Source organism: Carettochelys insculpta, chromosome 7 (genome assembly GCF_033958435.1).
Source record: "Carettochelys insculpta isolate YL-2023 chromosome 7, ASM3395843v1, whole genome shotgun sequence".
NCBI lineage: Eukaryota > Metazoa > Chordata > Testudines > Carettochelyidae > Carettochelys > Carettochelys insculpta.
The window spans coordinates 56,176,319-56,194,872 of NC_134143.1; the positions used below are offsets into that span (position 1 = coordinate 56,176,319).

The 18,554-nt window shown below is 39.7% G+C and overlaps 1 protein-coding gene across 4 annotated transcripts in view; it reads right to left on the reverse strand.

The window, feature by feature from the left end:
* Nucleotides 1-18,554, reverse strand: part of TACC2 (transforming acidic coiled-coil containing protein 2) — a 200,898-nt gene that overhangs the window by 22,492 nt on the left and 159,852 nt on the right. For 2 of the 4 annotated variants that reach the window (XM_075000517.1, XM_075000514.1), the window contains 7 exons: nucleotides 17,911-17,971; nucleotides 14,983-15,190; nucleotides 10,016-10,077; nucleotides 8,994-9,109; nucleotides 8,147-8,318; nucleotides 5,556-5,696; nucleotides 4,223-4,312 (listed from right to left, as the gene is read on the reverse strand). In XM_075000517.1, coding sequence (XP_074856618.1) covers nucleotides 4,223-4,312; nucleotides 5,556-5,696; nucleotides 8,147-8,318; nucleotides 8,994-9,109; nucleotides 10,016-10,077; nucleotides 14,983-15,190; nucleotides 17,911-17,971 — 850 coding nt within the window. The remainder of the gene's footprint in view (nucleotides 1-4,222; nucleotides 4,313-5,555; nucleotides 5,697-8,146; nucleotides 8,319-8,993; nucleotides 9,110-10,015; nucleotides 10,078-14,982; nucleotides 15,191-17,910; nucleotides 17,972-18,554) is intronic. The other 2 variants (XM_075000515.1, XM_075000516.1) reach the window with 2 other exon arrangements.

Genomic DNA, 18,554 nt, shown 5'->3' on the forward strand with positions numbered 1-18,554 from the left:
TGACTCAGACCAAAGTGTTGGAGTGGGACAAGCCATTGGGACAGCACGTTTGTGAGGACATTGATGATCAGGCTACACTGAAATCTCCTAGAGCTTTACTGTTACGTTTTTCTGAACTAACTGTTAGAAAAGCTTCACTATTGTAGGCTACATCTACACTAGCCAAAAACTTTGAAATGGCCATGCAAATACATATTCAGCGCGTCATTAGCATGCGGATGGCCGCGGCACTTCGAAATTGATGTGGCTCGCCGCCGCGCGGCTTGTCCAAACAGGGCTGCTTTTCGAAAGGACCCCGGCTACTTCAAAGTCCCCTTATTCCTATGAGCAGATGAATATGAAGTTTTTTGGCTACTGTAGACACGGCCACAGTGGAAACATGGACTTATTTCTGATAAAGATAGAGATGAGGATGAAGAAACTGCCAGGATAATGAAAAATGTCTGAGAAATGGGAAGAGGAAGAGACATTTAAAATGCCTCGCATGTAACACTGCAAATGGTTATTGTTAGATATGTCACTGAGAATATTTATAAAATTGCGCTTTTGCCAATATTCCCCACTAGATTTCCTATTTGGACCACCTTTCCACTTGTGGGCTCATATGCCCATGGATTTAGGGCCCTTATCTTGCAAACCTCTATTCTTGCCCATAGTTGAACTGAATTCTAAAACTGTCCTGCCTACTGGAATTATCCCTGGAATATTATCTTACAAACCAATTTCATACAACTCACATGCTGCAAAACAGAGTAATAGATACCACGTCTGATTTAAATATTCCTTTTTTAAAAAGGCTGAGAAAATTACAATTTGACCAATAAAACTAAAGCATTCCCATAAAATGATTCTGTCAGTACTAAGAATTCAGCAACAACAGTACCACCAGTACTAATAAGGTAAAAAGTTAATTAGGATAATTACAAGCACAGGGATTTATAAATCACTGACCCTCACACAGAAGGCTTAGATTCTGCAGGGGAGTTAGTCACATGTGTGTCACTGAAATCTTAGTGTAAGTAACTGGAAAGCACATACATTTTTTTTAGTATGATTCAAGTGTTCTCGTTTTTAGATTAGCAGTTAGTGCTTGAATTTCTGATTTAATTGTAACTTAATCACTGTGAAAGGTAGTTTTTATTTTAAAAATGTTACGAAGTTTTTACCTCTGTATGCGCAAAAAATTATAAATATATTTATACCATAGTGAGAAAACAACCAGTGACTGTCAGAAAGTGTTCCTGGCAGACAGTATCCTATATCTTCCATATCCTCTGGCTTTAAGTCACTGTAGTCATCTGGTGTATCCTATTATACTTAATCCACATTGAGTCCATCGGTCACTATCAGATACTCAGCATTAGTCACAAGGGTCATCATCATGGGCTAATTTCATATTAGCAACATCCACTTAAGGACTAAAGTTAACCAAGGACAAAAGTCCTTCCCAACCTAACATGACATCTCTGTCATGCAGCTAAAGACATCAATACCTTTAGTTACAGATGTAGATAAAACCCAACTTTTTCAGTACTGCAGAGCAGTAAGACTAATTGCAGGTAGTTTACGCCCACTGAGAAAATGTCATTGATCATTTCAACGCTTCCAGTTTATTCCTTCTCTTTCTCATCAGAAAGTTGGGCCCAACCCCGATATCATTCAAGACAACAACACACCCTCCCACTGACTTCACCAAAAACAGGAACCTACACACTTAGAAACCTACATATTTCTACAAGGAATTAAATTACTTCCCATCCTTCTTATACCATTCATTACACTAAATCAATGTGCTTCCTGGGCAGTGGAAGCCCAGACCCAGACCCCTGCTGTGCAGGGCTGGTGGGCTGCCTGCCCTGATCCCGCACCCTGCAGGGCCGTTGCATGTCTGCCCACCCTGGATCCCTGCCATCTGGCTGTCCTGGACCCTTGCTGTGCAGTGCCAGCCAGATGCCACCCTAGACTCTGGACCTGCACTGTCTAGCTGTCTGGTAACCCTGGATACTTAGAGCCTTGCAAATCCACAGATATCTGCTTCATATCCACAGGTATCCACTGGAAAGCATATACATTTCTTTTTTCCAGCATCTCTTGTAGAATTCAGATTTTTAATTAAAATGTGATCTGATACACCTTAATTTACCAACTCCACTAATTGCAGCACACAAAAGAATTCAAAGTAACAAAAATATGAGTGGACACTGAAATTAAATGGAAGAAATTACTATAATGTTCACACAGAAGTATCCATCTATCTGGGATGAGGTGTGGCTTTCCTTTTGCAACAATATTTTTGCACTCACAAATGTACTCTGGAAAAAATGTGGAATAATCACATCTTTTAATTACATGATCTGTGCTTCAACTCAAAGTTAAATTGTGGGCCCAAAAATGTAGGCCCAGATTTTGCAAGCATAACTGTGTATCTGTATCTGCAGATGCGAATGTGGATATCCACAGCTCATTTTTGCAGATACAGATGTGGATACATAATTTGCTCTGGGGCCAGGCAGGAGCCCTGGAGCTTGCAGAGTTTGGAATACCAAACCATACAGGCCTGGCCCAGAATCCCTGGACCCTCACCCTGTAGGCCCAGTAAGGAGTGCCAGGCCTTGATCCCAGAGCCTGCAGCAGCTGTCATACCCTACAAACATGAGGCTTTTCAGGAGCCTTGGACTCCCAATCCCACAGGGTGGGGTGGCAGCCCTGGATCCATGATCCTGTGGGGTCAGCTGGGAGCCCTGCAGTGGGGCAGCCCAGACCCCACTGCACAGGCTAGCTGGGCACTTGGACCCTACCCCTCAGGGCAGCCAGGAACCCAGATCCTACCAAGTGGGCTGGCCTTTAGCACACAGCTGAGATAGGTCACAGCTGCCGGTGCTAATTGGACTTCTGGTTGAGAAATGCTATCTCATCATCATCATCATCATCAATAACTGTGGGCTCAGCGCCCATTGGTGTCTGATGCCTCTCTCACTACTCCTTTCCATCTTATCCTGGTCAGTGTGGAATGGCTTAGCTTCTGCAAACTAACTACACAAAGCGAAATAGCCATTAGCCACTTAGACAGATGCATCACAGGCCACTATTTATCAATGTCAGCTGAACTAGTCAAACTTATTCTGACTGGCCATCAGTTTACCCATAAAAGTTCAGTATTCTATAAAAAAAAAACCTTACTTTTATGAACCAGCTAGTTTATTACGATTGATTAAAGCACAGATCAAGTCTAATCTGAGCCTGTCAAAATGCAGTAACAGCACAGTGCACAGCTGCCACTCGAACATGAAATGAATTAACTGGGGCCCTCCCACTGACATATTTATTAACCATTTAGTGTAAGAAAAGAAAGGTCAGCAGAGAATGACAAGGCAGAACAACACTCTCCTGATATGGAAATAAATGTCTCATGTCAGCGCGACACCATTGTCCTGTCAGCATTCCACTCAGTGGGTACTATTTTTGAAGTATACCACTGAGGTACAAGGCTGTTGTGAGCTTTTTATTAAAAGCACCGTAAAGGTCCTGCCAGGCTGGCACACTGTATGAGAGATCAAAGATACTACATTTCAGTCTAGTTTCAAATACAGGGGAGACCACATGCATCACTGCAGCAGTGTCACTCTGATGACGCATCACACTGACATGGCACTAGCCAGCATGCTGTAAGAGTATCAATAAGACAGTCTCTAGATCTTAATGAACAAAGAGGATTTATGTTGAAGAGGCTCTTTCCCTTGAGAGCCCCTGAGGTCATTCAAAATCATCTGATGACCATTCTTCAGAAGCCTGAAGCACGGGTAGATTGAACTACCTATGTTTCAGTGTCAAGCCATTAGATTTTACGCTTAAATGACCTCTAAAATGCAAAATTTGTAACACTCTATTCAAAAATGATCAACTTATTTACTTTGCCAGCAAACACTTTAGACCAAATCTTGATCTGAAATAAAAACACCCCATCATCTAAAAGGCAGAATTTGGCTGTCCCTTGTTTTATATGACTCTCTTTTGCTTCCAGAACTTCAGTTAACTTTGGAAGTGGAGCAGGTGTAGAGTAAGGCTATCAGCATGCTCTTTGGTGTCATATGCGGAAGTGCACGCAGCTTCAAACATCACTCAGAGGGGCTTAGTTACCTTGTTAAAGAAAAAGCAGCATTCTGATTCTTAATCTGTGCACTCACACACACACACAAATATATTGCAGGCATAAAACAGATACCTCGGTATCTAAGGAGCAGAAAGAAGACAAGGTAATCTCCCTGGCTAGTGTCAGTGCTTCTATCCTCATTGCAGCAAACTCTAACTCCTCCTGGCAGATGGTTTTAAGCAATCCATAAAAAAAAATGTATTAAAGAACATGATGTCAATGTTTCACACACACACACATTCAGACAATGAATGCTGTATTTTAATGGAAAATGATAACAATTTTTGAGAACATACATTCAGTGTTCCTTTCTTGACTAAAACATCAGCAGAACACAAAAGTAAGTTTTCAGGTAGTTTTGACATACTTATTTCCAGAAACTTCCACTGGAGGCAAAGTGTTAACAATTTTTTGGGTGGGATAAATGGTTTCCATTATGTTATACAAAATCATCAAAATATTTCTTTGTCATGTTAACTGTTCTCCCTTTTATATTATTCAATGTTTTACGATTGCCATCATTTTTGATTCACAGCTTTGAACTGTAAGCTTGAACCATATGATTGGAAAATCTGCCATGGTATATGTAAACCTGCTCTTCAGAGAGATTTCCATTTGTCAGGGGAACCAAGCCTAATTACAGGTTAAACACATGGTTAGGGTTACACTAGAGGGGTTTGTTGACAAAACTCGCAGAGCACCTACACATAAAATGCGTTTTGTTGACAGAAATTGTTGACAAAAAAGCCACATAGATACTCTGGGGGGGACCTTCTGTAAACAGAATGGATCAAAAGATCAATCCGCTTTTATGTATAGACACGATTTGTCAACAGAACTTTTCTCAGGAAATCTCTTCTGACAGTGACTTCTGTTGACAGAGCCCTGTAGTGTAACCAGAGCCAATCAGAAAAACAACACCTAACTCTCATTTTTACTGGGTTTAATACCAGTTTAATACCACTGACATTAATGGGATTTCTCTGGAGTTACCCTGGTGGACCTGAGAGAAGAATTAGGCTCTACACCTCTGAACTGTCTCTGTGCCTACTGATCCACCAAAGTAAAGTGTATTCAGTAAAGTTAACTTTCCATATTTGAGACTGAAAACAGTTACAAAATAAGAGTTTTATAATATGTTGTGCTACACATGTAGTCAGTGAGTCATCTAACTGACACTATTCAGCAGTGTTAGAACATAGAGAAACTAACTTATTTGTTCTGAGAGTTAAGTTCAAATTTCACTGTCTCTTAAAACTTTCTGAAACAATTTAACTTTGAAGAGGGCCCAAATTCTTCTTCAATTAACCCTTGTTCTTTTTTTAAATATAGGGAAATATGTTTTCTACTGGTGTTTAGACAAACTTAAGAAAGGAACACTGGTATTTACATTTCTGCTACAAACCTGAAGTTTCTGAGCAAATACTGGGGGGTTCTTTTCTGCTAAGTCAGGTTCTAGATATTCAAGCTGATCACATATTGATGTTTGATGAGATATCCTACTGAGAAGAGCATCAGCAGAGACAAAGGAGTCCTCAGGAGTTGTCTGAAGGACAAGGAGGATATAGAACAAATAACAGAGGCTACCAAAGTGTGTCAGACTGAAAACCATATATTTTCCTGAAACATTGGTTTACTGCCTTCAAAAATATGTTCTTTCTGACACACATATGTAGCCAATCAGAAATAAATGTAATGAAAGTCAGTTATAAATTAAATATTTCAGAATGGAGAGTGCAATAATGTTAAAGCCTCTAAAGCAATGGCTCTCAAACTGTGTCCCATGGTACTTTTAGCTACTTCCGTGACAACTGTCAGTCAGTCTTCTGTCAGACAGTCATCCTAGGGTATTGTCTTAAAGCAATGAAACTCCCTGTAAACTGTAGCTCAGTCAGTGATTCTCACAGGAGTTCAGAGGTTTCTTTGATCAATTACACTAATATAAACTCCAGACAACTTTCTGCACTCACTACAACGTGTCTCTTTGTTCCTTTGGTGTAAACTCAACTATGATCAAATTGGTGGGTGCCATTAAGATCAGAGAAGTATCAAACACAGGAGGTCAGAATCACAGAGTTCACCTGTTGAGATTAGACCAATGGAAGAGTTGCTCAATGAGCAGAATCTTCAGGCTAATATGTGTGAAATCCTCTGCCCAAGAATGGGAACACAAAAGTACAGATACATGATGTACAGGGATGTAACTAAGCAGCAATACCTTCAGCATTAAAAAGTGAATATATTTTAATATTGTTTCATTAATACTGTCATTCTTCCTCATGTGACCAAGTGCATCAGAGCCTCTTGTGAAATCAGGGTTTGCTTGGGAAAGCCAGGGGGTTTTTGAGAAAAATCTATCCAAAATATTCAAAAGTTTGAGAACCAGTGCTCTAAAGTCTAGAAACAGGTACAGCAATGGAAGTAAGACTCAAAGGCTGCTTTTACAAATACCACCAGAGGTGGTATGTCAATGAGGCAATTTGAAGCAGGCTAATGAGGTGCTAATATGCATATTCAGTGCCTTGTTGGCACAATAGTGGCCATACAAATTTCAAAGGGCAGACTTTGAATTACAGATTGACAGTGTAGATGGGGGTAGCTTCAAAATAAGCGCCCTGCTTCAAAACTAGATCACAGTAAGGGAATGTCGAAGTGTGGCGTTTATTTCAAAGCTGCCCCCATCTACACTGTCAATCTGCAATTCGAAGTCCGCACTTCAAAATGCATGCAGCTGCCATTATTCTAATGAGGTGCTGAATATGCATGTTAGCATCTCATTAGCCTGCTTCAAATTGCCTCACTAACATGCCACCTCCAACAGGAGGTGGCATGTGTAGAAGCAGCCAAACTCTTCGTATTAAGTCCCTTGGGAAATGGATTGAGTTTTAACACACAGGTTTCTAACCAAGTTTCTCACTTCCAGTAGTACAGAATAACAAAACAGTTGACAATATATCAAAAAATGAGAAATATCTATGCATCATCTATTGATGCTGAAAAATATCAAAAATAGATATACTAATCTCACAAATCAATTCTGTAAAAGTTTTATTATCTGGAATCCCCAGGGATGCTGGATAATAAAATGTGTTAGATATCCAAGCTGGGGCTTACATCTAGCCCTCCTCTACCTCCCCCTCCATCTTACCCCCCTGGTGGGCAGCAGGCAGCAGGCGTCTAGCTAAACCATGCCCCAGCTGGGCAGCCGGCCTGCTCTCCTGGCCCCAGCCAGGTAACTCGCCCTGCGGCATGCCAGTTAACCAAATGTGCCAGGTATCAGGGTACTGGATAACTGAGCTTTTACTGTATTTTCATACAAAATACCCCAGAGAAAATATAAGCACAGCCTACATATCTACATGTGTCAGCTTAAAACATAACAAAACCACAGATTAAAAAAATAAGAACATCTGCCTATAGAACTGATCACAAATACACATTTCAAATAATACATGGACTAGCAAAAATTTTCTCAATTCTAACAGTATTCTGTTAGGCCAAAATGGGGATGAATTCCCTCTTTGGTGCCCCCATCAAATTGTTATTGCCAATGGAAGGTGAAGCATTTTTTTCAATCGGACACTAAAATCCACAGAGTCATTTTTGTTTACGTACTCTGTATTTTGCACTGAAACCCTACCGGTTAGTGACATGCCCTGGGAGAGCAAATGTTCATTTTTCATCTGTGAAAACTGCTCATGCAATTTTTGCAAGCGCAACAGTGGAGGCACTTCTTAGAAGTGATCCTTCATCCATATGATTAAAGTGAAATGGCACACAGCCAAACCAGATAAATTTCTCAGCAAGTGATCTTGCTTTTTAGTTTGTTGTTTAGTTTCTAAGAATAATTAAAACCTTTATTTCATTCAGGGTTTTTATTTTCATCTAGATCTACACCTTATAACTGACATAGTCTGTATCTTCTCCTCTCTTAACACAGGGGAAGATTGGTTTTTTGGGAGAAGATTTCTGTCGCTTTTCTCATACGTTACTTACTATGTCAATGGTATCTGAAGCCGTTCCTAAGCTCATGGGCTCCAGTTCTTTCTGTTTTGATTTGTCAGGTGAATGTACGCATGTCTCTTGGCTGGCAGCTAGAATTCGGGAAGCTGGGTGCTGTATTTTCATTCCAGTGGCTAGCTGGGCTTCAGTCTCCTCAAAGCTTGACCTGGATAAAATAGACAGTGCATGCGTTTTCAGACAAGGCTAGGAGCCAAATCTCTGCTAAAAACACAGCAAATGACATTAAATGGTCATGTTCTCATCTTTACTTGAAACATTAGGATGATTGATGTGAGGCTGAATCCTAGCAATACTTCTTGGAAGATTCTGAGAAATATTTTCAAAGTAGTGTCCAAAAGAAATCTGGATAAACCCAACACTCTTGAAGATCAGTGAGCACGTGTACAATCTACACATCATTTTGCCCTTATTTCTCACTTCTACATAAATCTCTCCAATGACAATTTTGTTATGGAGTAACAGTGTTACCCATAGACAGTGCCTCTTCCAAAACTAAACAAAAGCCACTAAAATATATCATATACAAATGACTTAATTGCTCAGAAAAGCAAGTTTAGGAATGCCAAATGAAGAGTTACAATATGAGGGACAATTTCTACATAATGAAATGAAACTGCCCTTTATATTTAAGAAAAAAATATATGTAGTAAATCATAATTTAGGCTGAAGACAGAGCATACTCTTGACTCTAGGGCTAAGAAACAGAAATGTAAGTCTTCATTTTCCAGACAGAAATAATTTTACTATTATCTTTTTCCTAAAAATCCTTTTATTATTAAATGGTTTTTGTTCGTTTCATTTTCTTTTTGCAGTGATGTACCCTGAGCATGGAGTTGTAGAATCAGATAGTCTGACTGGAGGAGATTTGACTGGACTTTCCTGCTGTGCATCAAACACAAGGTACATTGATTGTTTCTTCGGGGTGCTATCATCTTGCTGTCAAAAAAAAAAAAAAAAAAGGAAATAATAATCAACCAACTTTCCATTCTCTGTTAAGGTTAATTCATCCACTGACTGAGAAATTCCATTTTTGACAACCTCTGATCTGCAGCAAAATGTTTCCTATGGTGTTGAAACATAGTGGAAGTATCATCAAAAGAACAGCCTATTTCAGAACCGACACAGACCACAGCATAGACTGTTCAGTATATGATTTTTATTAGTTCCCCCACTATCATTTGAGATTAATCAGAATTCTGGTACTAAATTCTGTACCTATTCTTTCTGAATGGGTTTTATGGGTTTTATAGCATTCACTTAAAAAGTGTTAACAAAATGTTAATTGGAACCTTCTTTAACACGTGGAACATCCAAGAGTCTCCAGGGTGACAGACTGTTTCATTTTTATGAGCACTGTGAGAAATTCAGACATTTGAAGCTTATTAATAGTATCTAATTTATTGAGCAAATAACAAGTCAGGCAAAAATACTGAGGATATAAAATACTGTCATCTCATATTTTATATTAAATCTTTGTTTTGAAGAGAAGTGCTCATCATTTCTTTTCACAAAAGCTTTAGTGATGGCCTTGGAGAGTTAAAGATTTCCATACATTGTTTGGTAACCGAGCACACCAAGTGCAGAGCAATCTATGGCTTGAAATATCAAATACCTTTAAACTTCTAAAAACTAAACCTTAACACTGAAAAGTTGAAATGATCTAAGTTATGATACGGACAATAAAGAATGTGCAATCTAGCTGATGAAACTGACTAAAAAAACCTCTGTTTACAATCTACTGCAAATGTACAGTTAACCCACTATGTAGGACATAACTGTTCATACAGTATGATTACAGCAATACGTCATGACTAGTGTAAAGAGATGTAAATGAAAATTTACCTGCAAGCAGGAGCCTATTTTCTCCATATATTCTATTTCATAGGAGTTTCCATATTCCAGCTCTGTAAGAGAAACAAAGAGAAATATTCCCATGAATGGGAGGAAAATATAATTTTTGCATGTGTGAATAACATCTTGACAGCTTATTGCTAAGTGTCACCTAGCCCTTTCAGTTTTATTGTTAATGCTTTTTCTAACAGGCCCTACAAACAAAATACACAGAGATAAATGGGCATTGATTTCAGCAGACAATCAACTGCAGCCCCTTAGCACATCCAAAGGCAGAATTTGATGCATGTTATTATGAATCAATTCTCCTGTTAAGCTCCCAGTTAGTCTACTTATTTTGTTCAGGATACTGTTACAGCCCCTGGTAGCTTTAACAAAAACTGCAGAGCCCCATGAGAGACTCCAGTATATGCGATCTGCAGTGCTGTGTCACATTACAAATCTTTGAAAATATTCTGATAACCAGCTCCTCCATTGACCGAAGGAAGATGTTGCAAGATGACAAGTAAACGAATGATTAGACACACAGTAAAAAATGCAGATTTTAATCAGGAATTACTATTACCTTGTTACTCGAGATTAAAGAAAGAATAGGCTTATTTGGTGATGGATAGGCCAATATCATAGATATACTTATTTTCAAATTTTAATTACAAGAGATGGTTTAAGGATGAGCATATACAAAGAATCCCTGGCCAAACCTCTCACAAAATCTTTTGTTGCTCTACTATTTCAAATCTCTTAATTATTTAATAAGAATTAATAAGTGCTTCTTGCAAACCCTGGTCACTCTACAGAAAACTCATATAGATAGAAACATAGACAATGCAACAAATGCAGGGATTTAGGGCAGGGGTGGAAAAATACAAACTACCAGCCCCAGCTCACCACTGTCCTGCAGCCCAGCTCCTGGGAGGGAGGGGCTTCACAAGCTCTTCCTACCCCCAGCATAACCTCACAGCTCTCACTGGCCAGAAACTGGGTCCCTTCCCCCAGCGGTGTGCAGAATACTGAGATGCACATCTCCCTCACAGCCTATCTGAGGGACCTGCTGGGCTGCTTGCCAGGAGCCATCTAAGGTAAGAACCCTCCCTCCCCCAAAACCTCTGCACTTCTATCCTCTGCCCCCAGTAACAACTCCTCCTGGTCCCAGTCACAACCAAAACACCTGCAGCCCATCTTACACCTCTGCCCCAGGTCATAGCCCAAATGCCTGCCCCAAATCACAACCTCTTCCTAGACCCAGCATCCTCTCCCAAGCCCTCCTCCAGGCCAGAATCCTTTCCTGCACACACAAGCCCTCTAAGACCCTGCATCTCCTCCTGCACCACAATCCTCTGCCCTAGGTCATAACCTCTTCCTTCTGCCAAACTCCCTCCCAGACCCCACACCCTCTCCTGATCCCAACCCCTACCCCAAGCTCCCTTCCACATGCAGCCTTCACCCGAGACCTTGCACCTCCTCCACTATTATAATGGAAGACTGTGGCCCTTGACCACTGACAAAATTTTTGATGTGCTCCCCCACCAACAAAAGTTATTGACCACTCCTGGTTTGGGGTCTAATCATACAAATGCGTGGTGTCCTTACATGAGTAGTCTCATTAAAAGGAATAGGTTTTTTTTTGTTTTTTTTGTTTTTAAAGATTGATCAGTATAACAGATGTGTATCTCAGATTTTGCATCTAAATCCAGTCACCAGTGCTGTGTTCAGAGAACAGTCTAACACAATCGTGAGTTTGTTTTCTGAAGAGAACCATTAAGGATTCTTGTTAAAGAATACTCTTGTCTCAATTCTGTTTTGTATTTTGCAATGTTTGTAAGTTAAATTCTCCTCCTATGGACTTAATTCAGAAAATCACTGACTCACTTTTTGCTTGTTTCCGATGTCTGTATAAAAAACAAAATTAAACAACGCACAAACAAAAAACAAAACAAAACAAAAACTAGTGCCTGGGATTTAAGCTTGTGTTTAAATACACTTTCTGAACTGGGATGACATTCTGAGAAGGGGCCTCTGTCAGGTCTTAATTGTTTTGCAAAGTGAAAATCTCACTGTGGAAAACAATATTGGAGAGTATTTGTGCAGCTTGTTCCAAGTCTCTCTGGATGTAAATAACATGGTTTTGAAAATCCATGCATTTCACAGGCCATCCGTTAAAGAAAAATAGCTTCAAAACAGCACTAAGTGAAGTCTAGGATACTATATCCACTGTTCTTTTTGATGAAGGGTGTCCTACTGTAGCAGGTAGAGTAAACTGAGGGCACCCCATAGTTTGTTTTGAATGGTAGCAGGAAGTAAAATGAGAGGAAAAGCTTTCCATACGAAATACAAGCTTTTCCCTAGCCAGTGAAAAAAATAAAAACCCAGCACACAAGTAAAGCCATTTAGAATAAAATGAACATAAAGACAACCCAAGGAAGATGTTTGGGAAGAACTATTAATTACCAGGCAAAACAACCTCAAATGCTTTGAAATACTTCCTCTATTTGTTATAACTTTTTATAACAATGTAGTCTTATGAGCTGGTTCTTAAACACTGAGACACAATCTGTTACAATATATACAAATACTCATTAGGGCCAGGAGACATACTGTCAGTGTCCTCTACTGGCACAAATAACAACAACTCTGCTTCTTCTTCACCTCCTCTCCTGCAGCAGAAGTCCATAGGGTTTGATTTTTATCTTGGCAGATATTTAACCCTATCTGACACAAAAAAGGGTCTGTGGTGTGAGGCAGAGCAACTTGAAACAAAACAAATAATGTGGCTCATTAAAGATTAGTCTTTTGTCTCACTGCTCTCAGTTATTTCAAACACACAGTTATAGTGGCTGGCACGATGGACAGCAATTCCAATGTATTAACAGAATGGAATGAATAAATCAGAGTATTTATTGTGTTTGACTGCACAGACCTACCTGTACAAAGGTAACTCTTGGTTACACGAGGACAGTCACATTAGTCTCAAGAGTGGCATAAACTGCTGTATTAAGAAACAACTCTTGAATTACTCAGATTTTCCAAAGCAACATGAACAGAAATGTCAGAGGAAGTCATGATTCTTTTAAGAGAGGAAGCATTGTTGATTATAATTAACATGTAATCTGAAACTTTGAACATACCATCCAGCACACTTCTGAAGCAGGAGGATTAGCATTTAATTAGGAATGCTGTTCTCCTTCTGTTACTAGTCTGAGAGCTGAAATGATAGTTTTAGTGCATCCGTACATTAAGCTGTTGGTTCAAATAATCATTTTGGGTTCACTTTTTTCTTTAAGGAGGAAAAATTGACATCACACAGTGTAGTCATAAATAGATGCACCAGTATGAAGGAACTGTTAAGCCAGAAACATCTGAACAAGATATCCAACAGACCCCACAAAAGCCCCAGTTCCTGCAGCTGCTTAAGCATGTGAATTTGGGGGTTCATGTGAGCAGTCCCATTGAAGTCAGGATAGTCAGATGCATCAAGTTAAGTACATGTGGAAACTATTTGGAGGGCTTGACCTAAAAGCTCAGTCCTGCAGTCTGTAATCACAAAAAACTCCTCAGATTTTACTTTAAATTGTTCAATGATATTTCAATAGCAGTGCTATTTTTGTGCCGACACTTGCTGGTCCAGATTATTGGCACCTCAGCAGCCCCAGCCACAGAAAACCCAGCTGCAGCGGATGAGGGTGGAGAGCTGGCTAAATACCAGCTTTTCTTTTTCACAAAAAAAAAAAGAAAACCACTGTTCCATAGTATATTAGGAATGTGGAAAGAAAAGATGTCACTGATGATGGAAATATAGCCATCAAGACAAGATAAAAAAAGAATTGTAAGATTTTGAAGGAGTAAATCTCCCAAACATAAACGTGAAATTGAAAATGGTTAGTATCCATTCACACTTTCATTATTGAGATGTACCCTTAGATTAGAATTTGCAAAGATTCACTCTTTCTTGTAGTCCCAAGGAAAGCAACATATAAGTGAGAAATTCTTAAGCAGGATACGTTCTCACCCTTTCACGGTTCATTGATCATCATTATCATCATCTAATAAACTTGTCATTATTTTCCTCTTAGAAAGACAGACATCCTTAAAGATATAGAAAGGGGGATTAATACAGTGATTGTGAATGATAACCATTATGCATCATTTGACATGATGGGATTATTTATATATATATATATATATATATATATATATATATTTTAATGAAAAGAAAGAAGGAGCCTTAAGCAGTGATATGGTAAGGAGAACCTTTATTAGCCAGCAGACTGATGGCCAGATCGGAAGCTATGCTCTTCAACAATGAAGCACAAATCTTGGTCACTTGAGCTAAAGTACTGGAGGCTCAACTAAACCAAAGGAAAACCTTCGGCTGTGTCTGTGCTCACCTAGAAGGTCGACGGCTGATACGCAATTTTAGGTATGCCAGTTGCGTACCTAAAATCGACTTTTCAGTTGTCGACTTCTGTGCCTGTTTTCACGGCAGAAGGTTGATAGGACTGCTCCTTCCATTGACCTTCCTTACTATCATGCGGCTCAGGAGGCGTTCCGGGGGTGGACGATGACCCTGGAATACGCCATTTTCTGCATGCACAAAACGGTGCCCTGAAGATTGAACTTGAGTGGTCAATCGTCCATGGTCAGTGTAGATGTAGCCTTCCACTGAGTTTGGCAGGCTTTGGAATGGGTCCTAAATCTTTTAGCTAGGAGAAGAAGCAGGCCCTCTGATTTAGGCACAGATGGGAACATGTAGCATGCTTTGAGCAGTGGATTACACTTACAATTAAGTGTACCGAAAAAGAAAAAAATAGTGATATGTTACTCTGAAGTGCTGCCCTGCTGTGCTATCAGCAACTGAAAATAAGAGCATTTTCATTCTCTTTCAGTTTCCTCTTTCCTCTGTGTCTTTTCCTTGGTAAAGAAAACACTGACTGGAACTGAATGGTCATTTACAAACTTACCCTCTGTAGGGGAGCTGAATTTGGTCTCGTTTACAAATGTAGACAGATCGGATGGCTGAGGGTAATCCTGTTTATCTGTATCCAGATCTACAGTCATACATGTCCATTTCTGACTGGTTACTGAAGAAGCCAGTTTTTCCTCATCTGTTGCATGAACCACGGTGGATATAACTGGTGGTGTTTCTGGGGTAGGCAATGGAGTGGAATCCTGCAAAAAAAGTTCACTAACTCTACTATCTTTCATTACTTTATCGAGCCATCAGTAAGAAACATTTGTCTGAATAATTTTGTCTGTCTTTCCCTTGCTATTTTAATTCCATGCTACCTACTTCAGCTCTATATACAATACCTGAGGAAAGAGACTCAGCTCCTATTTTTAGCATTTGGGAATTACACCAGGAATAACTTTTCTCATAATTAGACTCGCTTTATCTATACAATGAAACCCTTTTATTATAGACACAATTAGTGCAAAGCTGTGCTAATGAGGCAGAACGAAAATCCTGACTTAAGAGTACTGAATTGTGCTATCTGCAATTCAGTTCTGTGAGGGGGAAAAAAGACTTTCGCAAACAGGGCATCCACAGGAAATTTTATTTTCTGTCTTTACTCAGAACAGTTTTCATGCTACCTTTTCTGTGGTATGATTTATGGTGCATATGAAAGTTTCTAGATTCTGCTGATGTTGGTAAAAATGATGAGATGTTATTTGGAGCAGCTTGACATGCAGGAGAGCTCAGAGAGATTTTCAGGAGTTAAGACAAATATCTGTGGATGGAGATCATGGCATAAGTGGCTCACTAAATGTACAGTCTCCTAGGAATACAAATATGATGGCCAGGTCAACTGACTTTTGGACTTCTCTACGTGGTGAGTTAGGGCAGTTTATAGTGCAGTGGCTTATATGCTGAATGCTTTGTAATGTACTTTGAAGTACTGCTCTTTGAAACACTACACTCACCATGTAGACTAGTGCTCAAACTTCCTGTATGGTAATGATCTCACATAAAGATTAGGAATCCCCCCCCATTCTCTACAATGTCAGGCAGCTTAAAGGAAAGAGTAGGACACATAATGTGGGTGGTGGAAGCCACCCACCAGTGTTTTAAGATGACATGATCTCTGCAGACTAGCACACATTCATTATTTCTTCTTTTCTTACAGAGTACTGTTTTTATTTGTTTACAGTTTTCTGGGCTAATAGGTTAGCTGAATTTTTCTGAATGCCAATATCCTAAAGATATTTGTTCGTTACTATACTTATAGCTTAGGACTTCCCAAACCATATTTCTGAACAGTCCAACTGGAGTTCCGACGACATACGCCCAGGGGTGATGTTATCTAACTAAAATATGACCATATGGATCAGGAGTGGGCAATAAACAACCTCTGGACCAGATGTGCTTCACCAGGGTTAGGTTCTGACAGTCCACTCAACACTTTATTTAACCTGTGTGTGGAGGTACAGCTGCCATTGGCCAGGGTTTTCAGTTCTCAGACAATGGAAGCTGTGGGAAGTGAGGTCTCAGCCCCTGCTTCTTCTATTGGACAGGAATGGCAAACCACAGCCAATGACGGCTCTGAGTGGCTGTACTTGTGGATACACAGGTAAATAAAGGTGTCTGCCAGCCTGCCAGAGACTAACCCTGACAAACTGTGTCTGGGCTTGGGGCTGTTTATTGCCCACCCACTCTGTAGACCATTGTTGCAACCACTGTTACACGTATGCAGTAAATCTTGTACAAAGGGTGCTGAATGACGTGTCTATGGCAAGATGATGACCTGCTGGTTATGCTTATGCTATCTGAATGCAGGTATCATTACTGTATCTGAATCTATAGCTATTAACTACATACCTGTAGCTGAATGTGTTTAATTATGAGCAACATGGGCAAAGCATTAGGCCAGCATATTGCAAAGGGATTATTCAAGTTGAATGGCCCATCCAGGAGTATTTTATTTACATTGGACCTTGGGAGGCACCAATACACATCTGATGAGCCTTCCTGGCAGAGTTCAAACTAATATGCGGGCAATGGCTTCTACCTGTAAAAAACTGAGTCATGCATGGACAGGCGATTTGCCCATGTGATGGCTCATGAGACACCATCTTGTGGGCTGTGATTTTCTACAAAGAGAGGAAAAAAAAACCTACCTGCCCATATATCCCCAGTTGAAGAAGCTATAAAGAAGCCGGTGAGACATCTCCATTTTGCCTCTTTCCCGCTCCAGTATCTGGACTATGGACTTCTGCTACGAGGAGCACTCTAACAAGGGGACTGAGTTCCTTCCAGAGGCCTGACTTAAGCCAGCAGTTTATTTCACAAGTGCGCCAAGCCAAAACCAAGGTATTTGCAATTACTGTGTGTATTTGCTCCCTTTAATCAGTTTTCACTTACACATTTCTTTTATAAATAAACCTTCAGATCTTATAGAGTAAAGGACTGGCAACAGTGTGATTTTGGGGTCAGATCTGAGTTATATATTGATCTAAGTGGGATCAGAAGAACCTTTTATTTGATCAGTCTGGTTGTAAAGACCCACTCATCTCTGAGTCCAGTGTTTATTATGGAGATACAAGGACTGGAATACCTCAGGAAACTGTTTTATGACTTCTTTTTAGCCAGTAGTTTACTTTTGGGGCTGGTTTGATACAGCTCATGAGAGGATAATCAACTACATTTTGGGTGTAATCTACCCTATTTCTCAGAAGTCTGTCCTACATTTGTTATTTTCAGCTGGGTCCTAGGAAGGCACGATTACATCAGGTATATCTGGCACTACACAAATTAATCTTAAAACAAGACAACAAACTGAATGAACTTTAGCAATGCTTACAGCTGTTCAAATATAACATTTTTATATCATATTTACTTCCCTTCTATAAGCTAAACTAATGATACGTATCAGTACAACATAGCATTTTACCTGAGAGGGCGCATCTGAGAGGGGAGATCTTTTTGGTGACTTTTTCACCCTAAATGTATCACTAAAAACAAAGTGAAAACAGTAAGTATGGCATACCAAAGAGAATCCTCAGCATACAGCACTTAGCAATACAGAGCTCAAAAAATCACTACTTCGATAATCCCACCTTCAAGAACCCTTTCATTATAAAGCAACACCACTAAAAAACATGCTTAAATATTGTTCTTTGTCATGCACTTTGGCACAGGACTTGGTTCCCAAAACCAGGAGAATACACAAAAATAAGGGAGCTGAACAGCAGGATTGCCATGTGTCTAAATCCATTCAAAAAGTCTATTCAAATCAAATATTGCTAGGGAATGAGAATTACCCAGGGATCGGAGCAGTAGGATAGGAGTTGGTTCAAAAACCTCATCCCCATGTCAGTGTGACCTTGAGAAAGTCACCTAGCCTCTTTATCTCTCAGTTCTCAGCTGTAAAATGGGGATAACAGTACTTTCCTACATTACAGCACTGTTGTGAGGATACATAGAGGAAGACTGTGAGGCATTCAGATAGTAAAGAAGCCATAAAATAGATGAGAGATAATATCCTTGCCACATGGTAACATGTTTTTGATGAATGGCATATGAAGTTTTGTGACA